Source organism: Anoplophora glabripennis, unplaced genomic scaffold (genome assembly GCF_000390285.2).
Source record: "Anoplophora glabripennis isolate ALB-LARVAE unplaced genomic scaffold, Agla_2.0 scaffold232, whole genome shotgun sequence".
Taxonomy (NCBI): Eukaryota; Metazoa; Arthropoda; class Insecta; order Coleoptera; family Cerambycidae; genus Anoplophora; species Anoplophora glabripennis.
Genome location: NW_019416462.1, coordinates 169056 through 195561, shown reverse-complemented (window position 1 = coordinate 195561; position 26506 = coordinate 169056). Strand labels below are relative to the sequence as shown.

General features: G+C 33.2%; 2 protein-coding genes across 7 annotated transcripts in view; both read left to right on the top strand.

The window, feature by feature from the left end:
- The first annotated feature begins 1070 nt into the window (after positions 1-1070).
- On the top strand, positions 1071-14454 carry LOC108910604 (transcription elongation factor B polypeptide 3). 2 transcript variants are annotated; one of them, XM_018715274.1, is made up of 8 exons: positions 1071-1402; positions 1458-1650; positions 1942-3611; positions 5117-5292; positions 13242-13333; positions 13446-13792; positions 13949-14081; positions 14258-14454. In XM_018715274.1, the coding sequence occupies exons 1-8, from the start codon at positions 1313-1315 to the stop codon at positions 14347-14349; spliced, it is 2793 nt and encodes a 930-aa protein (XP_018570790.1). In that variant the 5' UTR covers positions 1071-1312; the 3' UTR covers positions 14350-14454. The 2 variants fall into 2 exon arrangements, with proteins under 2 accessions (XP_018570790.1, XP_018570792.1); XM_018715276.1 differs by lacking the exons at positions 13949-14081; positions 14258-14454 and adding an exon at positions 13845-13936.
- Positions 14455-15252: 798 nt separating this feature from the next.
- LOC108910600 (heterogeneous nuclear ribonucleoprotein 27C) overlaps positions 15253-26506 on the top strand; it is a 28433-nt gene continuing 17179 nt past the window's right edge. For 4 of the 5 annotated variants that reach the window (XM_018715260.2, XM_018715258.2, XM_018715256.2 and 1 more), the window contains exons 1-5: positions 15495-15631; positions 16560-16763; positions 21093-21283; positions 21339-21421; positions 21474-21828. In XM_018715260.2, the coding sequence (XP_018570776.1) occupies positions 15582-15631; positions 16560-16763; positions 21093-21283; positions 21339-21421; positions 21474-21828 (883 nt within the window). In that variant the 5' untranslated portion in view covers positions 15495-15581. Of the gene's footprint in view, positions 15398-15494; positions 15632-16559; positions 16764-21092; positions 21284-21338; positions 21422-21473; positions 21829-26506 lie in introns of those variants that run through there. The other variant, XM_018715257.2, reaches the window with a different exon arrangement.

Here is a 26506-nt window from a genome sequence, read left to right as displayed (position 1 = left end):
GTGTGGGGACAGGACGGTGCCCTGGGGGACACCGGCCTCCATGGGACGGGTGGTGGAAAGGGAATCTTGGATTTGGATGCGGAATTTTCGGTGGTGTAGGTAGGATTTTATGAGTTTGGTAAAGGATATGGGATATTGGTTGGTGAGCATTTTCATCAGTAGGCCTTCATGCCAAACCGTATCGAAGGCCTTTGCGACGTCCAGGAAGACAGCACCAGTGTACTGTCCCCTGTTGAAGGCCGCCGTGATGTGCTCGGTAAGGCGAAGGATTTGGAGTTCAGTGGAGTGATTGGGTCGGAAGGCGAACTGCTCGTCTGGAATGACTTGCAGTTCTTGGGAGTGGGTTCTTAGACGGGTTAGGATAATTTTTTCTACCACTTTGCTCATAGCCGGGAGCAGGCTAATGGGCCGGTAGTTGGATGGGATGGTGTGATCTTTGTTGGGTTTTGGGATAAGGATTATGTTTGCTGTTTTCCAGCGGGTAGGGAAGTGTCTTAGTCTGAGTGTCGCGTTTGTTATGTTTAGTAGGGCCATGAGGCCCTTGTGTGGTAGTCGTTTAAGTATCGTGTTATGTATACTGTCGGGTTCAGGGGCTTTTCTATTTTTAAGTCTGCGTATTGTCAGTCTTAGTTCGTCAGGAGTTGCGGAGGGGATTATGTCATTGTCTGGCTCTCTGTCGACGCGTCGGGCCGCGCGCTCAGCCTCCATCTAATTCTTAAGCGAGGTTTATATTTGATGCAATTTCAATTCTGGCGGTTTAAAATAAATTGATCAAACGGTACAATTCTGTTTTCCATTTAAGATTGGCTTATTTCAAAAACGAGCTTATATTTTATCGGTGCAAACGGCTATTAGTTATATATAAATAGATAGTAAAATAATGCAATCTAAAGCAGTTTACTGTGGTATTCTATTATTGTGTTTCATAATCCATGACCATATGCCAGTTCGCTAGTGCTGCCACGACGGGTGAGTTTTGAGTTAGCCGCTGACATAAGTGTGTGATTTCTGTTCTGTCTGTATTTAATCTATGTGTGTGACTGAGTTTTGTGTCTCCCAGTTTGCCAGCATTGGTATGTCCAGCTGATTAAAAATATTGCGATTATATTTGTGGTATTTTTACTTTCTAGATAGTGTTGAAGAATTATAATCCTACTTTATACTTATTTAAAAATTTGCAATGTTAATTTGCTTTAAAATTGGTTAAATGCTTGGTTATAATACTTAAAGAAATTAGTAGGAAATTCGGTAAGAGAATTAGCTAAGAACAGCTACCCCAGCTGTTAAATTTTATCTTATATCATACTGAAGAATGGGTGCCAATAATGAAGAATTATTGAAATCTATACGATATTATCAAGACAGTTTAGATAAGTATTCCTCTATTGGAAATAACTACAAGGTAGGAAGTTGCAAATTGACAAGGTTATACTTTGAATACATGTACTAATTTTTAGTTACTCAGTGTTATTAAAAAATTAAAAAAGTTACCTATTGCAACATCACATTTGGAAGATACCGGGATTGGGAGAACAGTGAACGCATTGCGCAAGCTTGGGGGAGAAGTTGGGGATGCAGCGAAGGCTCTCGTAACGCGATGGAAGGAAATGGTGGTACAGGAGGATGTGAAAAAAGAAGTGACTAATACCGGTAAAAATTTAAATTATTCCGTGTAGTAAATTACGTAAACAGTTTCTTATATGTGTAGGACTAACTATCCATCTTTTATTAAAATCATTGTCCCTTAGATATCAGTTAACAGGATAGTATTAGTGATGCATTTAATTATATGAAAATACACATAAAAATGTATGTTGAGCATAATATTAGCCGTTTGTTTATTTTTTCATAAAATATAGATATTATTAACTTTTAAGTACTATAATGTAACATAATATTAGGTATTTTCTCTTATGTATGTGTATTACTTTTGTTTTCTAGCATCACCTGATGTGAACCTTCATAAAAATGAATCTGCCAATAACAGAAACGATGAAAAGGAAAATAGTTATACCGATACCAAACATAAAGAAAGAGAAAGAAGTTCTAGTCACAGATCAGGTAATGACGTGAGAAACAGTGAGAAAGAAAGAAATAAGTTGGACAAACATTCTAATAGTAATAAAAATACTTCTCTTGATAAAAAAGATAAGGACTCTAAAAAACATAAATATGACCGTGATAACAGTAGTGAAATGCGTGGTTCAGAGACTAGACATCATAGTGATAGCAGTTCTGAATCCGAAGAAGAAGAAAATTACGAAGGCAAATCTCATTCAAGCAAACAAAAAAATGAATCTGACGAAGAGGACATATCAAGTGATGAAGAAATGAATAATGAAAAGCAAAAGAAAAATGCAAGTAACAATGGCAGTAGTAGATTTTATGAGAAAAAAGACATTGAGGAAGATATATCCAAAAAGAAGCATAAGTATGATAAGTATGATAACAATAACGGCACTGAAAGACATAGCTCCAAGAGAAAGCACCATAGTAGTAGTTCGGAGCCTGAAGAAGACTATTATGAGAAGAAACATAGTAAATCTCATTCAAAAAGCCATAGAAGTAATTCCGATGAAGAAAATTGTGATAAACAGAAAAGGGATGTAGATAAATTGTCTCATAATAAAAAAGACCATAGGGACAAAGAAAAGTCTAGTAAAATGCATAAATATGAACATGAAAGCAGCAGCAAAAGTCACAGTTCAAAAAGAAAACATTATAGTAGTTCCAGCTCTGAATCGGAAGAAAATTATGAAAAGAAGTACAGCAAATCTGACACAAGACACAGAAGTGATTCCGACGATGACAAAGATGAAGATAGGGGACACAGTTCAAGAAAAGAGTCTGAAGATAAAAGAAAAAAACACAAATCAAAGAATTCTAAGTCTGATAGGCATGAAGAGAACTTGAGCAAATCAAAATCAAAAGAGAAGACTGAAAAATCCCATGATAATTCATCATTAAAATTGAAATCTTCCTCTAGATTTGAGAGTGATTCCAAAAAAGAGATAAACAATGAAGAAAGTGGATCAAGCTCAAAACATAAAAAAAGCAGTCTTGATTCCGAGACGGAAGTACAAGAAAAATCGAGATCAAAACAGGAAAAAGAATTGCATGGACTGAAGGAATCTAAATCGCATTCTGGGAAGCATGAAAAGAAAGACAAGAAAGATCGGGACAGAGAGAGATCCAAAGATAAACATGGCCACAGAAGAGATGAGTCGAGGCAACACGAAGGAAAAGACAAAAATTCCAAGGATGAAAGAGATACGAAGAAAGAAAAGACATCTACATCATCTAGCAAGAACAAAGAGAGCAGTAAAAGTACGAGTTCTAAACATAAATCCACTAGTGACAAGAACAGCAAGGCGAAAGTAGAAGCTGTGCACACCACGAAAATCGTACACGGTATCGACTCGGAATCTGGAGCTAGTTTTGCGGAGGCTTTAGGTATGTGCGGACCTATGGTTTACAGCAAAGGCGCGAGCAGTAGCAAAAAGAAATCTACGTCATTACCAAATCCGGAAAAACATAGTAAAAGTACATCCAGCTCCACTTCTGTCAAGTTGGAAAAGATAGAAAAAGCTGAAGTTGCAGAAGAGAAATACGTAAGTACCAGGACTGAATTAATTTTGATGTTTTTTTTTTTTTTGTAAATTCAAGGCTTTATTATGAAAAATTGTGTACATTATTATTTATCAATTTCTAGATATTACTTTTTCCCATAAGTAATCCAATGGAGCAATATCTGGTGAATATGATGGCTGGGGTAAAACATCCCATTTCAGCATTTCTAAGTATTTTTTGATTTTATGAGCAACGTGGTCGAGCTGTGTCGAATTGCAGCCGTTTTTCCTTAAGTGCAATGCTGAAACTCATCAATTGTATTCGGCAGCTTTCACCAGTGATGATTTATTTCAGTTGAAGCAGCTCATAGTACACGATACCAGGCTGGTGCCTGCAAATACAGGGCATGAGCTTCGGACCATGCTGCCGTCAATGTTCATGCATAACCAAGCAAACCTCACGATTTTCTATGCTTAGAATTATCATAGTGTATCAATTTTCAGATGTGAAAAATTGCCATTCAGCATCTCTCGGCTTCAATTCGTATGCCGCTCAATTTCCTTATTTTTGAATCATACGCAGTGCATTTAAATGTTCGGAAACTGTTGTGCATTCAACATTCAATGATTCAGTAAGTTCATCTTGGTCTAGTGATGCTTCTAATTCTTTATCTTCGAACTTTTTTGAATGACCAAGGCGTTCTTTGTCAACTATATTGAAATCACCACTTCTAAAATGTAAAAAACCAATACTCACTCATTTTTATCGTTGAAATATGTTCTCCGTAAGTTTCCAGCAGCATTTTTCTTTCAATTAAACAGGAAATGTATACCTTCCTGTAGATGGTGTTTTGTTGACTTATAATTTGACATCGATTCGGAGATGAGAAACATGTTGTTTATAGTTCAAAATGACACATAAAAAAAAGTAAAGCCTAATGACAGAGCTTTGACATGTAGTTGTATCTGATGCGATATAACATAAGTTACGCCATCTATTGTAAATCCCTCAAAAGTAATTCACACTTCTACATAACCTTCATAACTGTTTAAAGTGATTGAGTGAGTGACATTCAAATGGCTATAGTAGGAAGCGACCTGCTATATTGCAGATACTTGTTGCACGACTGCCACCCACAGAGGGCGAAGACAATGTTTTAATTGTCAGTGTTGCGAGAAACAACTACTCCGCGAACTATATGCTCCTACCGGCATTGAATTATACTCGCAACACCTAATGCAACAGCTAACGTCGTTCGTCACTTTAATGTTTAAAGTGATGTTACTGCCGAGCATAGGCAACCCAACAATGAATGAAAATTCCCAAACTCGACGTCACCAATATTAATGATTCGTTTACAATGAACAATGACTATTGTAATCATTTTTTGTTTTACCAAAATTTGCTTGCCAACGTGAAGGAAATAACATTACTGTTCTAATCAAAATTACTCGTCACGTGACTTGTAATCACATTTATGAAGGTTCTGTAGCTACAAAATGATCCTTACCAACAATTGGATTATTAAAGTAAGTACTATTCGCAGGTTCCTAGTCTTTTGAAGGAACAACCACCAGAACTGTTGCCGATTAACATATCTAGTTTGTTGCCAGAAATAACACCCAATTACAAACCTGTAGCATTTCTGCTAGATTCACAACCTAAAAGGATTTTGACTCCAGATGAGGCTTTAAGTCAAGCCATCTCCAACAAAAATATGAGGTAAAAATATTTATATGTATATTAATTGTACAAATTAGGCAATTTTTCTCATAATCCATAATAAGCTCTACACACCCAGCTTCCTAACATAAGTAAAAATATAATGAAATTAAAAAAAAAATCAAATAGACCCATTATTTCAAAACTATAACTTCCTCAACATTGCAAATTTTAGGTAATTTTTTTGTTCTCAATTTTTTAAGAAATTGTATTTCGACATTACAAGAAGTTAAACGATGTGAAATAATAAAATATTGAAACAAGTGAAAATATACTACAATCTATTACATTTTTATGTTTTAAATACCAATTTGAATAAGAATACATATCTCTAGACATATAGCGGAGGAATTGATGGGTGTACAATAACATGGCTGTATTAAATTTTGGATAAGAAATTGATAAGAAAATGTCTAAAAAATCATAATAAATATGATAATTACAACTTTGAGGAAGTTACGGTTTAATAAAAAATTTTCATTTAGCAATTTACTTTTTATTAAAAGGGCTCTATAGCAAATAGGCAACCAGCAATATATTTTTATAGATTTTATTACACAGTTTGTCTAAATATTAATTAATGCACAAATAACAGACTTTCCACCATTCTAACGCAGCTTTTCTATAAAATGGAGTTAGTTTGAAACTCAAACTAGTTTTTGGTGTAAAGAAATTTGTAATTTACAATACCTCTTGTTCAAAAGCGGCAAATTACAAATTTCTTTACAACAAAAAATAATTCGAGTTCCAAACTAACTCCATTTTATAGAAAATCTACGTTAGAAGGGAGGAAAGTCTGTTATTTGCGCATTAATTCTTATTTAGACAAATTGTGTAATAAAATCTATAAAAATGTATTGCTGGTTGCCATTTGCTATAGAGACCTCTTAATTATATTGATTGACACAAACTTTATAAATTTCATTTCTATAGTAAACTGCGGGTATAATTGATGATGTAAATGAGTCCAGTGAAGATAATTTTTCAATATTACAAATATTTTTGAATATCAACTTTTTTTGCATCCGCTCATTCACATTTACATTTTGGTAACATGGAAGATAATCATTTGTGTGTATGCATTGCAAGTTTGCCAAGTAATGTGTCAAGAAAATTATTGAAAAAAAGACCTGTCTTTTACTTTCATACTAGAGGTTAAATCTAATTGTAATGGAATCTAGATTAAAAAAATAGTAACTGATTTTAAGAATCTACTAGGTATAATAACCTAAATGATTGAAAAATTAATTTCAGCAGAATTTAATTTAACAAATAAACGCTTGTTGAAAAAAGAGCTAGTAGCTAAAAAGGCATTTAGTCAACAATCTTTCAAACTAATCTTCCCATCCATATGTACACATCTCTGACTCTTAAGTAAATAATTTAGAACATGAAACTTGCAGCTGAAATACTTATGTAGTAAATGCATAATATCCAACTATAACATATTAAGAATTAATTTAAAAAATTGATTGTAACACACAAGTAACGAATATTTTGATTTTCTACAAATGTGTTTTAAATAAAAATTACTTCTGACTATTACAGTAATATACAATGACAAATATTAATTTAAAAATGAAAATATGTATTTTGATTTATACAAATATGTTTTGATAAAATAAAACGCCTCTAACTTATGAAAAATGATTTTCAAAACATTATTTGTTTACCACAAAGCTCATCTTGAAGGTCATCGAGTGATTGAACTTTTCATATATATCTTATAAGCTAGATGTGACAAAACGCAAATTAGTCCAATTAAATGGGCCTTTAAATAGCAATTTTGGTCAACTTGCCTGAATTTTTTATATAAGTTTGAGATGTGTAATAATAATCAGCTACAGTAATTTTTCTCAACCTCCGGCCAGGGTCTTAATTTAACAGAGGCTAGAAGTTAATGAATGAAATGAGAAATTTTAAAAAATCATTAGAAACATGAATTAATTTTAAAAGTTTTTTCTTCAATACATATAATTTCTTTTTAGAGAAATATATTTTTTATTTTTGATAAAAAAAAAAGTTATAACAAGTTTAATTTTTTAATTGTCAATTTTAATTATTTAACAACAATAAAACTTTTTTTTCTATACCATTCGATTCGTCCAAAAGGGTAAGAATTCGTGTAACACGGGCAATGCTGCACAATTGATCTTCCATTCAGAATAGACGAATTATGTGAGTTGTAAATGCACACAGTGACCTGTATTGCTGTTTAAGATATATGTACATATTCACGATCCACCCTTTATAGAAACAAATAATTTATTATTTTAGAAAAAATAGAAAATAAATATTAAAATAGCATTTAAGGGGTAACACCACTGTAGAGGTTGGAAAAAAGGTGATTTTCGGGAATTTTCAAGGAAAAATTGATACAAAATTTAGTGTCAGGAACAGAAAGGCTTTGTTGTACACGTTTTCAGGTAGTATTGTGAATTTTTTCAAACGATTTAGATTCAAAATGGCGGTTGTAGGTGATAGCAAGCAACGACACCCTTCTTTCAAAGGGCTGTATGGCCTGAAAGGCTTCTTATTAACCCTTAACTACTGACATGTCGTCCGACAGACTACCGCTATTTTATAGTTTTCGATATCTTTTTTATTTAACAGAATTCTAATCCCAATATTAGTGTACTCTCAAATGAAAGGTTAACAAAGATATACAGCACGCCTGAAAAAATTTTACCGAATAGTACCGAAGTAACTTGAAACTGAAAGTTGAACGTCGTCCGGTAGACGACACGTCAGTACGAGTGTAGCTGCGGTTAAGCGTGCACGTATTTGCTTCCCACCTAAAAATGTCTAGAAAAGTAAATTCTTCAAAAACTGTTTGCCCTACTGATGTTGACTTTGAAGAGACGGTATTGCAATGGGCAGAGGAGTGTGTTAGTGATGTAAGTGAAACTGAAGATGATGTTGATGATAACTTTGCGATTGAGAGTGAACATGACACGAATTCAGACTTATCAGAAGATGATGGTGATGTGGAAAATGTTGATAACGATAATATGGAGAATGAAAATTACATAGGTAAAAACAGATTCAAGTGGTCGGCAAAAGAGGTTGTGCCTACACGTGGTAGAACACTAAAACATAATATAGTTATACGGCTTCCTGGACTAAAACCTCAAGCTCGTGCATTAGGCAACAAAACGAATCCTCTACAAGTGTGGGATTTATTATTTAAGACAGACATGATAGAACAAATTGTTCGTTGGACAAATGTGAAAATAAATGAATCGAGAAAAATATAAGCGTCGGAGCAGAAGTGAAATTGTTGACACCGACAGCACAGAACTCAGAGCGTTTTTTGGTTTACTGATTTATAGTGCAGTTTTTAATTCCAACCATGAGTGTATACGAACTATATTTGCCACCGATGGTACGGGAAGAGACCTATTTCGATGTGTGATGAGTAAAGACAGATTTGCTGTACTTTTAGTGTGTCTGCGCTTTGACAACCCTGAAGATCGACAGGAACGTCGAAAAACTGACCAAACAGCTCCTGTATCAGAACTTTTTGAGAAATTCATCACAAATTGTCAAAATACATACACAATTGGTCTCAATGGTTGATGAAATGTTCGTTAGTTTTCGAGGAAGGAGTAAATTTAAAATGTTTATGCCCAACAAACCCGATAAATACGGATTAAAACTGATGTGCCTTACAGATGCTAGAAGTGGTTACTTATATAACAGCTACATATATTGTGGTAAAGGCTCTGATGGAAAAGGATTAACAGAAGAGGAACAAAAATTGTCTAAACCAACGCAATCTGTCGTAAGACATTCTCGACCATTGTTCAACACAAACCGAAATATCACTGCTGATAATTGGTATTCTTCCATTGAATTGGTGAAACTTCTAAGAAAAAAAGGTTTGACATATGTTGGAACTTTGAAAAAAAATAAAAAAGAAATTCCTCCTAACTTCTTACCAAATAGGAGAAGAGACGTTGGCAGCGCTCTTTATGGATTTACGGAAGAGATGACTTTGTTGTCTTATGCTGGTAAAAAAGGTAAGGCCACTATCCTTCTCATCTATGCATCACAGTAAAGAAACTAATCCAGGTACTAATAAGCCTGAGCTTGTGGCTTTTTATAATCTAACGAAAGGGGGTGTGGATTCATTGGATGAGAAGTGTTCCAAAAGCACATCAAGTCGGCGTACACAAAGGTGGCCAATGACAATATTTTTTAGAATTATAGACATCTCTTGTACCAACTCGTATATAATCCATCAGTCATATAAAGATAATCCCAAAATACCAGAAAAATCAAATTTTCTAAAACAACTTGCAAGGCAACTAGCTGAACCACATATGAAACGGAGAGAAGCCAATCTTCACATTTTTACAGAAATAAAATTTTGCATACGCCGCGTTTTGGGTATCGAAGAAAAACCATTAGATGGGATCGACGAAGATATATTAGAAAAACTAAAAATATGTTTCATTTGCCCAAGTAAAAAGAGAAGAATGACAAAATACTTGTGTAACACATGTAAGAAGCCTATATGCCTTCAATGTACAAAGGGTATGCGTCTGCTGCGTGGAAGATGTGTGAGAAGCATATTTTTGACGATTGTAATTGTATTGTTATGTTTATCATTTTTTCGTATTTTCTATGTACAACGCTTCTTTAATATTTGTTTAATATTTAAAGCAGCTGAATTTAGTTTTACATTCATTTTTTTATTTTTTTTTATCGCTAATAGCGGTATATATGCTTTTATGTTACGTTTTCTTACCGTCAGTTACCAAATATATATTTTTTCAAACACCTAGTATTATTTTTTCAATGTTTATAATTTATATCACATACCATTATAATGAAGCATATTATACTTAAACAAAAGTATTTCAAATTTTAAATAATGCCATAGTACAAAAATTTTTTTAAAAGTAGTCTCTCAGACGACACATCAGTATATATGTTCCTACAATTGTATGTCAGTACTTAAGGGTTAAGGAATGGTCTTGGAACAAAAACACAAAAATGTTACTAAAGGTTAGGGGACATTGTAAGGAAGTTAAAAAATATTAATGATTGTTGATTTACTGAAAATTCAAAAAAGTATCGAGAAAAGACGAAAAATTTTACATTAAATTGTTAATGAAAATTACACAGGCCCACAAAATTTTACGAACGTCCAGAACCAGAGTCCGGATCTAGCGCATCCAAAGGATTTTGGTGCGCCGATTATGAATCCGAGCTCAGAAATGGCCTATCACCCTAAGCTCTCAAGATATTCTAACCTAAAATTGCAAAAAACACGGTTTTTCGCTATACCATCTCAAAGTACCACTCTTACCTTTCTAAGCGCACTTCGATTTTTTTTGAAAATCTTTTTTTTCCATAGAGATGATAGATTGAAGTTTAGTACTTCAGCGATTTTGTTACAACATGGAAATAAACAAAATTTATCTAAAAACGAGATATAGAGTACTCATATGTTTCTCGAGTCGCTGAATTTCAAAATACTGGCGGACCTGGTCCATAACCTCAATATTTTAAGATTTTCTAACCTAAAATTGCGAAAACACTACTATATGAAGCAGATACTTATGTATACACGCTGTTACATTTGCATGCTAAGCTCATGACAGGTTCATCATAATGCGCTAGAACCTACAACACCTTAATCTAAATGCACAATAACCAGCGAGGGTTAAACCCACGAAAGGTTAACCTAAATGCGCAATAACCTGCGAGCGCTAAACCCGCGACAGGTAAACCTAAATACGTAATAACCTGCGACGCTAAACCCACGATAGGTAAACCTAAATGCGCAATAACCTACGAGCGCTAAACCCACTAGAGGTTAACCTTAGTGTGCTGTTTAGCCCTGGCTGGTTATTGCGCATTTAGGTTTACCTGTCGTGGGTTTAGCGTCGCAGGTTATAGCTTACTTAGGTTTACCTGTCGCGGGTTTAGCGGTCGCAGGTTATTGCGCATTTAGGTTAACCTGTTGTGGGTTTAACCCTTGCTAGTTATTGCGCATTTAGGTTAACGTGTCGTAGGTTATAGCACATTATGATAAACCTGTCATGAGCTTAGCATCCGAATGTAACAGCGTGTATACATAAATACATATCTTCATTCAGTAGTGTTTTCGCAATTTTAGGTTAGAAAATCTCGAAATATTGAGGTTATGGAGCAGGTGCGCCTGTGTTTTCAAATTCAGCGACTCACGAAACATATAAGTTACTTTATATCTCGTTTTCAGATAAATGTTGTTTATTTCCATGTTTTAACGAAATCGCTGAAGTATTATACTAAACTTCAATCTATCATATCTCTATGGAAAAAAAAGATTTTTCAAAAAAATCGAAGTGCGCTTAGAAGGGTAAGAGTGGTACTTTGAGAAGGTTTAATGCGATTTTAGAAAAAAAAATAATTCACGTAATCTGACCCCGAATATAGCGAAAAACCAACATTTTTGCACTTTTAGGTTAGAATATCTCGACAACCTAGGGTGATGGGCCAATTCTGAGCTCGGATTCATAATCAGCGCGCCAAAATCCTTCAGGTACACTAGGTCTGGTTTCTGGTTCTGAAAATTGTCGGCCTGTGTTATTAATCAATCGAAAAACTCCTACAATGTTCCCCGATTATGTTATTGTGAAGCTGTGTACAAAATTTCAAGTTAACTCATTGAAAATTTTTGGAGTTATGTTTCTGGCCAGTTAAAAAAAAGTTATTTCTCGAAAAATGCTTTTAATGTTTTTGCATAAGAAATTTATTATATGGATACTTTCGATTAGTGATGCCTGCGCCATATAATTAATTGGTCTTCTATATTGACATTTTCTTCATCCTCTTCTTTTCAGCTTTATCTGAGACTCGATCTGGCCTCTATAATAGCTAAGTATCGCTCACGTTATCATGAGTTACAATAAGCACTCCTGCAACTCTCTGCAAGTGGTCGTGCTTTATCTCGAAAAAACTCGTGTTTCTGATTTTTCCCCCACTTAAAACTTTTTTCCTATATTCTTCAGATAATAAAGCATTGTTTAAATCATTTACTCAAAAATCAATTTTTTTCAAGATTCTAAGTGGCGTTACCCCTTAAAAGGAAAAAAATAAGCACTGTGTCTCTAAAACGAATAAGCCTATAAATTTTCCTTTAGCAAATTTAAATCCACCATGTACTTTCATAGCAATGTGTTTGCCTTGCATAATAAAAATTTATACTTGTTTCATTACGATATCTGCAACGGTTTTCTAGAAAAAGCCATTTTTAACTTCTTATGCTTCTACTGAAAATTAAAAATTATAAAGAACCTAGAATTCTATTTTCCCTACATGAAACAAGTATATCCTTTTTATGTAGAAATAGTCGAGGATTTCGATTTTCGAAAAAAGTACAAATTTAACAAAAAAAATTACGGATTTTGAACCTTGGTTTGCCCCCGTAGGGACGCCCCTGAAAACAATGTGTCAATTTGATTTAGATAAAGTAATTCCTCGTATTAAATGGTACCTCTGTATAAAATTTTATCAATTTATATCAATGCATTTTCGAGATATTGTAATAAAATTGTGTCTTAATGGTCCCCTTTAAAGGGGCGTAGCGCCGCTGGGGGGCGTTTTAGGACACATGTCGATATGAACTTTTTTGTTCAAAATTACTTTCTCTATCATCTGTGTTCGTTTGTCACACCAGAAATGAAACGGCCTATATATATTTTTTTGACTATTCCAAGAACTGTTACCTTTGGTGTGTTTGGTTTGCCTTTAAGTGGATGAAAAACATAACTTTCTTTCTAATTTAATTCACCCTATATAATGCGGTTTTCTTGTATAAAATTCCTTAAATACTGAGGAGAATAATATTGTGAAATTATCATAAAAACAATATAAGGCAAGGTGTCAGTTCCTATTTTCTGTATTTGTTAGTGTAGCTAGCTATCGAGATTTGTCAATTTTTTTTTATCTTGCAGGACAAAGGTTTATTCGGGAAATAAAGTAAAAGGTGGAGAGGTTGAGTCTCTATTCAACATATGCGTCAAAATTTTACAAGACAATTTAGATGGTAAGCTCAAATAATTAAAAGGTAGAAATGAGCCTCACATGCAGCACTCACTACTGTTACAGCACCATTAAAGGTGAAGTTTTGAATAAATAACTTATTAAATCCTTTTTAGCGATCGAGTGCACGGGTGGAGTACCGTACATGGTGCTGAAACCCATTCTAGAAAAAGCTACACCCGACCAACTGTTCAACTTGGAACACTACAACCCCTACCTCATCGAAGACACGGACGAGCTTTGGCGCTTGCACTGCTTGAAGGAATTCAGGACCAAGAAAAGAGAAGAGATGGAAACGTGGCGGGAAATGTACATGCGTTGTCTGGATGAAAGAGAAGCCAAGTTAAACGCTATTACCGCCAACATTAAGGAGTCGCAAGACAAATCCCTTCCCGTACGTACGACAAAACTAGCGTACATCGACTCGGTGGCTAAACCGCCCAGGAACATCGCCAAGAGACAGGTAAGTTATTAGTACTTTAATCCCCGAAGTTATTTTGGGTATCTTTATACAGTCTCGCAGGCGTAGACGTAACAGACGAAAACTAGGCACGAGAACTGTGTTGAAGAGAAGACTTTTTTATTAGAATAGGAGTTTACTTGTGATTTGTATTTATAGGCGAAGAATGGTATTATTAATAGGGTTCCAGTTAAAACTAGTACTTCTTTGAAATTAACTGCTCTGGCCACGGCTGGCGAAGCAAGTAAGGTTTCAGTTCCAAACCCTGGAAGTCGAGCGGTGGACAGATCCAGTAAGTTGTATTTGAAATTATTGTATTAATTAATCAAAAATTTTATTCAACAAATAAACACTTGCCTATTTAAATAAGGAATCACAACAAATTTTAAATATGAAGTGAAAAATACATTATTATAATTTTGTATCGACCATTAATTAATTAATGTTATATTTTTTTTTCTTTTCTAGGTAGCAGCACCAGCTCTGCCGCTATCAAGCCCAAAAAGGCTCCGCTCATGGCAAAGACATTGTCGCTATTCAAAAATAGATTTAAGAGATAAGGGAATGATATTCTTGGTACAAATCCTTAATCAAAAATATATTTTGATTGTTAATTGTCATTTTTAAATGTATAGTATTTATTTATTGTTTTTAATATAAGTTTTGGAAAATTTTTGGATTTTTATTTACTTAATCTATGATTAAATTTGATAAAAAGTGAGGATGAACAGAACTAATGTACTGATGCTTCCTTTCTTTAAATTAATAATAATAGATTGCCTTTTTTAAGCAAAAAAAAGAAAAAGTCATGCAAAAAACTTGTACATAATTTCAAAATTTAAAAAATCGAATCAATAGATCAAAGAATCTGAAAAATAAAGAAATTAAAAATTATTTGATAAGTGGCAATCATTAAAAATTTTAATGATTAAAAACTGAATCAAATTATTTATAAGTAACAAATAAAATGAAAACATTTCATTGATTTACATATTATCTGAAGCAGAACAGTGTTTTCACAACATAGAATGTTGCTATCTATGTTTGTATTTATTAATTTCCTTGTTTACAATGATATTTTACAAATTTTGTCATTTCTTTATTAATTAAAAAATTATATGAAGTATCTACAACAGTAACATTTTGCATTCACTTTAAAAAATACATATTTTAATATTAATATTGCTGTGATAAATTTTGTGTCCTAAAGAAATACTATACAAATATAACTGATTTGAATTATTTATGGGAAGTACCACGATTATAATACAGTCAAATTTTCCCCTCGTTGATTCATATTTTTTTATTTCCCGCCATAAGTTCCCCTTCCCATGTGACTCATTGGGTACTCGTTTTATGCGTGATGTGATTGGTTACATGTGCGAAACCCTAGCGGATTATATCCATAAGATATGTGTCCATACCAAATCCCTACCACATTCTAAAATGGTTTCCATTTTTCCTCCCCTCTTGTTATGCCATGTAGCCATGTCTGTGTCTATTCTTACCGTAGTTGTTAATTAGGATAGTTCTTAACGTTAGATTTAATTTAATGTTAAGTTTAGTGTAAGAAGTTATAATAGTTATAATGGAAGAGTACGAGTACGGGTACGTATAATTTTTTATCTAATCTTTACAAAATAGCGTACAGCGGTGGCGCCTAAATCACTTTTACGCAAAATTGACGGAAGTTGTGGAGCTGCCATTGTAGTTTGGTAGCTTGTACGTGGTGAATGGTGAATGTTACCGGCTGTAAAGTAGAAGTGTTGTGAGTTTGGATTTGCAGAATATTATGCGAATGTTGAGATTAAAGCAAGAAATTATGGACGATGATGAGAAGGGGTATTTATTATTATATTATGTATTTCACGAAATTTTCTCGAACTCGTTAATAGGTCACATCGTGTACGTGTATTTGTCAATTTTACGTATTTTCTATATTTGACCGAGAAGTATTCGTAACACGATACCCGTCCAATGGTTCCGAAAAAATGATTTTCGTCGTGGAAATTATGAAAATTCAAAGCTTACTTTTAATATATCCTACTGTACCGGTTTGCTTTTCACCACCGTTCACCGACCCCAAGCGAGATCGTCGCGAACGGTCAAGGAACAGAACCGTTGCTTTACATAAATAAAGATTTTTCAGCATTAGCAATCGGTAATGTTAATAAGAAGGGAAATTATTTATTAAAATTTCTTGGCGCAATGTACAGACTACAGAGTATATCATTTAATACCGCACGGCAATAACAGGTTAACGTTTTTCTTGAAAAGGATCTGCTCAATCTAAATCTGAACCTTTGATATTTCAGCCACTGCATGATTAATTCAAATACCTTTTATTTACATGTCTTTCACTGGTACAGTGGAAACTGATTGTGTTTCCATAAATTCTGCTTTTAATAAATATGTAAACTTAATAGTTGCTTCATCATGGTTGAAGACATTTTCTAATTCAAATCATATATATCTATGATTTTATTTGCACATATTCAAAATGTACAATTTAGGATGAAGATAATTTCAATATTTATTTAACAGTTAACAAATAAATATATTTGCTTCAATAATGCTTTGATAATAACAAAGGTAGTCATGTTATTTTTTTAAGTTTAATATTTTTTGTAAATTGTCAATGGAATATTTCGTATAACCTTCAATTACTTACTTTAACAAAGGCTTAAAAATACCTTCAAAACAACTTTTTCTAGTCATAGTGCTTATCTCTTATGGTTTCTTTGTATCATATTTCCATACGATATTCCAGCAAGCTCTTCGTTGGAGGGCTATCTTGGGAAACAACCCAAGACAATTTACAAAGGTACTTTTCAAGATACGGTGAGGTAATTGACTGTGTCGTCATGAAGAATGCAGAATCTGGGCGCTCAAGGGGATTCGGGTTTGTCACTTTTGCTGACCCATCTAATGTCAACGTTGTTTTACAAAATGGACCACACACTTTGGATGGCAGGTGAGTGCGCTTGTTAAAACAAATTTTAACAACTTTTTTACTTACGTTTATGAGAATTGCTAAATACTGTTATTTATCTAGTATATTCATATGAGTACAAAAATAACTTACAGGTATAAATTGCTGTTTTATTATTTGATTTAACAAAAGGAAGAGGTAAAATATATTTATTAGATGATCAATGGTCCGTTAAATGGTTGGAACTTCATAGTTCTATTTATCAGCTTTATATATTTCACCAAGTTTATCGACCTGATTCAAAATCTTATTTTAAGAAGCTTGACCTCTGTGTCTAACAGAATTAGTTCTGGTTGCAATGTTTTTGTGCCTTTCACATTTGAAACTTTGAAGGTGCGTAGTGTAATCTTGTAAATAATTATTGGTTTATGTAAACACTTTTTTATTGTATGTACCGACAAATTTAGTTTTGTGTGTATTATTTCAAATGATATTTAGTTCTTTCTAAATATACTACAGATTTGTAGAAAGTGAACAGTTAGTCATCACTAACATGAATTCCATTGTGATCTAAAATTAGTTTTCTTACATAAAAATAAGAAAACCATGTTTCTGTTTCATTTTTACTTAGTGATTATTGCACTTAACTTACAATAACTTCTATACTTTCGAACTAATTTTGATATCTTTTTTTTTCATTATTTACTTTCTGAGAAGCAGCATCATTTTGTCAATTTTCTATTTGTACTTGAGGTTTTCAGAAAAGGTTAGATAATTTAAAATTAATAGATGTTTTTGTCTGATATTAAATCTAATCTTATTTTATTTAGTAATTCTTCTCCTCTCAGTTGAAATGATTATCATTGTTTTGTGATTTCAACAAAATTATCCAAGATTGAAAAAATATGCCATAAATTTTGAAGAACGGAGTATTGATATTGATCTCAAAAGTTTTTTGTATGTACCTATCATTATTCTGAATACTTATTTACATAATCTTAAGGGCAGTCATCTTAAAAATTAAAACTTTTGAAGATGCCTGAAAACAATTTTGCAAATTTTTATTGTGTTCTGTAAGATTATTTGGGATATTAAACTTAATGAGTACATCTACCTGGAAATTTTAAAAGAAACTAAAGCATGAACTTACATAAATATAATTTTACCTGCAAAATAAAAGGTTTTGCAAGATACCTATCACTTGTATTTGAATTAAGCACATAAACAGATTTAAAATGAACTTTGAAATTTAGAAGATAAAGGAATTGTATTCCTTAATGATGAATAAATTATATTTACTTATAGGTACCTATAAATTTATTACTCATTTGGGAAATCTAAAAAAATTAACTACATAAGTAATTTACATTTATAGTACTGTTACTTGATACAGATATTTTCAACAAACATTGACATTCATAATAATTGTGTTTGTCAACTTTTCAATTTGTTTGTGATAACAAACCTTTTTATTTATATGAAAATTTGAAATTCATCAAAGCAACAATATATCTAAATCATAACACAGAAAATTAAACTATTGCAATTTGCAATATTATTTTATTATTTGTAAATAAATTAAATAAACTTGTTTGTACCTATAAATAGTTTGGTAGAACTAATTATTTCAGTTAAACATAACAAATTTATCAATCCTTACAAATACATTTTTATAAGTATCAACATAAGAAACTTGTAGTTAAATACATATACCTAGGGGTTTTTGGTCTGAAATTAGATGGATCACTAACAGCAAATGGAAGACTAACTTATTAAAATGGGGCATATTTACTGTTGTTTATCATGCATTGAACACTGAACGAACTGATACATTGTCTAGATTTTAAGGTTAGATAGCTATAGTCTGTTTGGAAATGAAAGAGAGTAATAAAACCCCGAGATAAGAACCGGCCATGGGCGTGGTAATATTTCGTTTCAGGTAATTATCGGGTAACACTAATGCTATAGTCTGTTTGGAAATGAAAGAGAGTAATAAAACCCCGAGATAAGAACCGGCCATGGGCGTGGTAATATTTCGTTTCAGGTAATTATTGGGTAACACTAATGCTAACAGGTAATGGGTGTACATTAGTATATTTTACTGGATACATCATAGGGCAGGAGCCAATGTATTGTGACAGATCAATCCAGTCTTAGAGCTGAATATACGAAGACGTGCTAGTGCAGTAGAGTAAAATTCGACTTGTGTTTAGTAACTATTGTGCCAGTGGATATAATATTGTTTGGGTAAAATGTCGAGCTTATCAGATTACGTACCTGCTAAACGCGTGAAAAGATGTGCGCTGTCTCAGAATGAAGATTATTATATTAAATGTATTTAATGCATTGAAACACCAAAATCCTACCAACAGTGTTGACGACATCGTGGAAAAGAAAGACTTTTAAAGGAAACAAAAAATGAACGAGATACTGTAAATCCCCCAAAATCATCTACAGGGAGGTCAAAAGTCGTTATAGATGATTTCTTAAAAAATGTCATTCGCAGAAAAGTACACTAATTTTATTTTAAAAAAGAAATACCAACGCTAAACAAAATTCAGAGGACAACGATTTGCCAAAAATCAGTAGAAGCAAATTATGGGCCGTCTTACGAGAGTTGAATTTTTGCTGGGAAAAGCAGAACAGGAAGTCAGTTCTTATCGATAAAGATGAAATTATTTGTTGGTGAAGATCCTACTTAAGATCAATTAGAGAATTCCGTGACGAAGGGAGGAATATTTATTATCTAGACGAAACTTGGGTCAACAAGGGATATACTGTAACAAAAGTATGGCAAGATAAAAATGTAAAAAGTTTTCGACAAGCATTTTTGGATGGACTTTCAACAGGGTTCAAGGCACCTTCAGGTAAAGGGCGAAGATTAATAGTGACACATATAGGTAGTGCCAGTGGTTTTGTAGATTGCGGTTTACTTTTATTTGAAACTAAAAATACAGGTGACTATCACGAAGACATGAACGCAGATGTTTTCGAAGAGTATTTTACACAGATGTTGGATCTTATTCCTCCGGGATCTGTAATTGTCATGGATAATGCCAGTTACCATTCACGGCAGACCGAGCGGACGCCTGACTGCTTGGAGGAAAGCCGATATAATTCAATGGTTATCCGGAAAAAACATTTCTTTTGAAGCAAATATGGTGAAAAAGGAACTTTTGACACTTGTCAATCTTAATAATGATCAGAAAAAATATGTTATCGATGAAATGGCAACAAATCGCCAAATAACGGTACTACGGTTACCACCTTATCACTGTGAACTTAACCCAATCGAATTAGTCTGGGCGCAGGTAAAAGGAGATGTAGCGCGAAATAATACAACGTTTAAATTAAGTGACGTGAAAATTTTGTTAAAAAATTCCTTGGAACGAGTAACTGCAGATAACTGGCAAAGATGTATACATCATGTACAAAAAGAAGAGGAGAAAATGTGGGAACTCGATAATTTAATTGACGTTACTGTGGAACCTATCGTTATCAATCTAGGAGACGAAGATAATTCATCAGAATATTCAGAGGATGAATTTTAATATACCTACTTTTTTATTTTCTTTATTGTACATTTATACAACACTACATTTACTCACCATAATTTGAATTTTCAAAATACATATATTTTTGTGTGGAATAAAAGCTATTCATTAAATTTAAATAAATATTTTGATAATAATATTGAATAATTTTATTTGAATTACTAAAAACCCTCTTAACCCGGTTATGATGCTTAAAGTAGCCTCATGTTTTGAAATGCTGTTTTTATATTGTTTACTTATAAGAGAAATGGACCGAGAAATTGAAGCGGCATAGACAAAGACGGATTGTCGGGGATTAAATTTTAGCTACCTGCTACAATTTAGTACAGTCCGATCGCACAAAGTTTTTTTAAAAGTACATATCTATACGGAAAATACATAATATAAAAATATTGAATATAAGCACCAGTACTACATTTATTTACGATTTGCATACATAATAAGCTTTTATTACTCTCTTTCATTTCTAAACAGACTATAATCCATTTATCCTACTGTCAGGTAAAAAGGCTCAGAAAATTTGATGAACTCCATCCCTTTCTGAACATTTTTAACTAACCAGTTTGATCCTAATCCTGATCCCTAATAATAGGATTAATACAATAGTGTCTTAAAACACCAATTCTATTTAAAAGTAATGCCTCTTTATTATTTTATGTGGCAAATTGTTAAATGTTTTAAATTTAAGTAAATAAATTTGGAACCTTGAGGCTTGGTTTTTTCCAATGTTTAAAAAACTTAGGATATCTTGAAATCTTAATAATGTTGTCCCAACTCCAGAAACTGGGTGAAGTGTATATTGAAATGCATATTTTAGGACCATAGACCCAAAGCCATGTAATCCACGGACATTACAAAAACCTAAAAAGGGCGGAGGTTATCCTAAAGTATTCTTGGGTGGGTTACCGTCGAACGTTACAGAGACAGACCTCAGAAGCTTCTTCACTAGATTTGGCAAAGTGATGGAGGTGGTAATAATGTATGATCAAGAGAAGAAAAAGTCGAGAGGTAAAATATATCCCGTTTTGGGCTTTCCAAAAAACTGATGGCATTTTATTTTAAGGATTTGGATTCCTCTCCTTTGAAGACGATGAGGCGGTTGAGAGATGTGTTTCAGAACACTTTGTCAATCTAAATGGAAAACAGGTGATTAGAAAAAATTGATTATCATCCTCAATGAAACAAATATTGTTGTTAGGTGGAGATCAAGAAGGCAGAACCCCGCGATGGTTCAGGAGGGAACAAAATGGGTGGTGCGGATCCGTCTTCTGCGTGGGGCCCGCCTCAGGCGCCCATGGGGATGATGCAAGGTCCCAACGGACAAATGGGAGGGCCCCCTATGAATTTAGGAGCCCCTATGGGCCCGAACATGATGCAGAGCTATCAGGGTTGGGGCACCTCACCCCAGCAGCAGAGTTACGCAGGATATGGTACCCCTTCGGGTCCTGGGTCCTATCAAGGCTGGGGTGCTCCCCCAGCACCTCAAGGTCCGCCTCCACAATGGGGTAATAACTACGCTGGGCCTCCTCAACAGCAAGGATATGGATCTTACGGTAAGTATATTTGTTTAAAATTGTTTGTTTTCTTTGAGTTTATTTTACTTGACTTTTTTAAGGATGTTTTGCATTCCTGTGATATATAGGCTCGGATAAGTTCGTCGTATATATGTACAGGGTGTTCCATTTAAGCCCTGAACTGAGAGAGGTATCTAAGATTTATAAAAAGTGTTGTGTGATTCATTTTGAGTGGAAACAGATTTTTTTGAAGGTATAAATGGCACAGTAATCCAAAGAAATTTTTCAATGGTAGGAACTTTAGATATTTTCAAAATCACTGGTTTCCGAACCTGAAAGAATTTTTTTTTAGAGAACAAAACTTCACAAGACCAGTTTAAGTTCATATTTGATCTGCTTTGCTTTTTCACATTAAGTTTTGCTTATACAGGGTGTCCCAGAATAACGTGTACAACGGAAGACCACAGATTCGTGTACTCAAAATAGGCTGATTTAGGCTAATTCACCTATATCCGAAATTGCTTCGTTTAGCCGCTAGATGGCTTCAAAGTTAGTGACAATTTTTTGAATTTTGTAAATAACTCGAATACGTATTAATTGATTTTGTTTATTTTTGGGGTGTGAACTGTTGCTTTCGATCTACATATTTTGGTGTTATACAGAGTGTTTTTTAAAACTTACAACTCCTACAAAATTGATGTGTGGTGATTATTTCCAGTCATAACTTTTTTCTCTTTTGGGCAATAATGACTACTATTTTAAATTTGATAGGTGATACCATTTGGAAAATTTTGGGCCTTTTGTAAAATTTTGATTAATTGAGCGGTTTAGGTACAAAAAATATTTTTTAAATGTTTACATTATCTTGCCATCCATATTACAATACTTACAAAGTAGACACTGATTTTCTAAGTTGACTTTCAGGTTAATCTTTAAGTCATTGTACCTGCCAATTCTTAATGAGTATTTAATACGATAAGATATACATGTTACTTTATTTTTCGATATTTCGACACACAACGAATTAGAGTTATTTATAACGTGCCTAATTTTATTGAGATAATTAGTAAAAACAATCAAATACAATAAAAATTGCTGGAGATAAAAGTAACAAAGTTGAGGTTATTAAATTTAGTACAACATATTATAAAAACTCTTCATAATGACCACCATTGTTTCTACAACAAAGGTTAATTTAGTGAAGAAAGTTAAAGGACACTCTTTGCAGTTCTTGAGGGCAATTTTTTAAAACATTTATGGCAATTAGGATATGTCTCCATAACTCTTCTTCAGTGTTAGATATGGAAGCATACACTGTTGTTTTCAGAGTGCCCCAAAGATAATAGTCACAAGGTGTTGAGTCTGGTGAACATACAGGCCGATCCATTGACGAGGGAATCTGGTTCAGATATTGCCGGACATTTACAATGAAATAATAATACAACTCGGGTAAAGTGTTTTGCAAAAATTTTAAATAAAATTCCTCATCCAGTCTATTGCATAGAATAATAGAGCCAATAATAATGCTATCAATGCGTTGTATTTAATTGTTTTTTCTAATTATTTGAATAAAATTAGGCACATTGTAAATAACTCTTAATTTGTCGTATGTGTGTATCCATATCGAAAAATGAAGTAACAGGTGGTATATCTTATCGTCGTAAACAATCATTAAGTGTTGTCAGGCACAATGACTTAAAGATCACTTCAAGTATTGTAATATGGGTGGCACAATAATGTAGCCATTTAAATAATATTTTAAGTACGCAAACCGCTCATTTAATCAAAATTCTACGAGAGGCCCAAAAACTTCTATACCTATCAGATAAAAAATAATTGTCATTATTGCCCCAAAAAGGAAAAAGTTATGAAATTTTGTAGGAGTTGTAGGTTTTAAAAAACACTGTATAACACCAAAATGTCTAGATTGAAAGCAAAAGTCCACATCCCAAAAATAATCAAAATCGATTAATAGGTATTGAAGTCATTTACAATATTCAAAAAATGTTCACCAACTTTGAGGCCATCTGGCGGTTAAACTAAGTGATTTTGGATATAAGTGAAATACCCTAGATCTATTTTGAATCCATGAATCTGTGATCTTCCGTTGTACATGTTATTCTGTGTATAAAAAGTAGTAGTTGATTTATGAATTAATTTTGTACTTTTTCTTTTTTAATTTATTAAAAAACATTCTCATTATTACAATAAATCTAATATGTATTTTTTTCTTTATTTCAATATTGAAAAAGTTATAAATTTTTTTTTTTTTTTTCTTAATTTCAAATTCAAGTATCTTGGAAACCAGTGTCTTTTAGGAAATTATTTGTATCTTTGAACATTATCCAAAGCCAACATTCGCCCTTTAGAAACACATCGTCCGTTTATTTTTTCAAACTCCATTGTGAATACAATATTTTTTTTTAAATTTTTAATAAGTTTCATAATTCACCTCTGGACAAGCAAGTGTAACCTCAATCAACCATGCGCTTGTTGCGAATGCATACCTAGTTGTGAGCTACAGCATGTATTGTTGTCAAATTTCATATTTCTTGATTCATTTGCATATCTGTTTATAAATATGACAAATTTAGCAATGAAGACACTGTGCCATCACTGAATGCCACTTTAAATTTTACTTAAACTTAACACACAACTTCACTTACACTGCACTATACAAATTCTAATACTTCATAAAGTCGTGAAATTACTTATTGTACTCTTGAGCCTATCAACTAAAACCTAAAATAAATGTAATAAAATGAAGCTGTGACATATTCACCTGCCCTCGTTTCGCAAAACTAATGCCAGCGTTTTCTTTTTTGCCTGCCTAGCACCTTGTGGCATCACATTATGTGGATCGATATGTTGTTCACAGAAAGTAGTTCAAATGTCAGAGGTCATTGACACATATTCACAAACTAAACACAGTGCTTTAAAAAATATAATAAATACCTTTTATTAAAAACTTGAAATGATATTGTAGCTAAAATCACCTTAAGCTACTTTGATTACACATTTATTCATTTTAGTGTCATGACGGTTCCAGAATATTTGTTGTGTACATTTTGTAAAACAGCAAAAATAATTATTTTAAAACATAAACTGATATTAGTAACATGTCTTTATTGACATAAAAAAATATGGTGACTTTAAAGTAACATGTCGCAGTTATACAAAGTGATCCGTTTTTACTAAATTATTTTCCATTGCAGTTTCATTCCCTGCCACTCCGTTATTTTCATATGGTTTGTTCATCCGCATTCAGATTTGTTTTCTGGGGAAAATGTGCTATAACCTCTAAAAAAAAACCTGTATTGCAAAAGTTGCTTAGAATTGAATGATTTTTAACGTTAACTAATTACCGAAGTTTCTATTAACGGAAAATTTCTGAGGTTAGTTGTGCTACCTATCCGGCTATGAAGAGTAATGTCATTTGCCCTCAGAATTGAAATCATTTAAGTGTGATACACAACATTTTATAAAAGACTAAGATATCTCTTTCCGGGAAGTCTCAATCTGAACACCCCGTATATATTGTGTGGTAGTTATAGCTTGATCTTTAGAAAACTAGTTGTGTTAACCACCCGGACCTTTAGAGTTCAGAGTATTTATTTTTTTATCTACTACCGTACTGTCTCAGCTACAGTAAAAATGCATACGCCAATCGCGAAATCTTTAATAAACCTTAACCAATGCAAGGAAAAACTTGACTGTGGTTACTTATATGCAAACTCACACAAACATATCCGAACACATTCTCGTTACTTAAGGGGTAAGACCACTGTATAATTTTCAAAAAATCTATTTTTTTTATCGATTTAAAAGATGTCTTCAACCTTCGGAATAAGGGGAAAAAGTTTTATGGCTGTACAAATATTTTTTCTTTGAAATCCCGAACTCATTCCCAAGGGCGTCGGGCTGCTCCTAATGACTTGCTTACCTTTTGATTTCTAACTTCTCTAATACTAGTAACAGATATCATTAGAAAGAGTTTATATTCAGTTAGAAGCATTTTCAAACGAAAGTACTTTAGTATAGCATATATCTCAAAACTTTAAAGGCGTTTTTCTCGTAACATGATTTCTTAAAACGGCACCCAGCATAATTCCAACAGTTTTCATTCTATTCACTCCAAATTTTGACCATATCTTCTAAATAACATTTCGAAGAGAAATACGTATGGGATTTTCGATAAGTTCATTTTAACATTATTGACAAATGATTATCAAAAATTTAACTTTTGACTTCCAATATTCACAAATCACACAAAAATTAATGTTTTCTAAATTCTCTGTGTATTTCTCTCACCATACTCATGTAGATTAGAGAAAATTTTTTGTTTTTTTCGATAATTCAAATTTGCATCAATTAAGCCGCGTTTAGACTTGTGAACTGAGCAGCTCATGAGCCGCTCGTAAGGCACTCGTGGAAAAAATGAATGCCCGAGCCTCCCATGAGCACTAAGTGAGCGAATAAATCCGCCACTCCATTCAATTTGTGCATTCGTTTGAGGGATATCTGAATAAGAAACTGTTTGTCATGATGGTAGCAAGTGGTGCAGATATAAAAGAACATCTTCATCTGCCAGGTCACCGTGATTTAATTAAAAAAGCACGTCCACACTTGCGAGCACGTAGTTTTGTCGTCCAAACTCACACTGAACCTCCCTTTGTGCTCGCCGGAAAAACTGACTCCAGCCAACTTACAGCGAGCG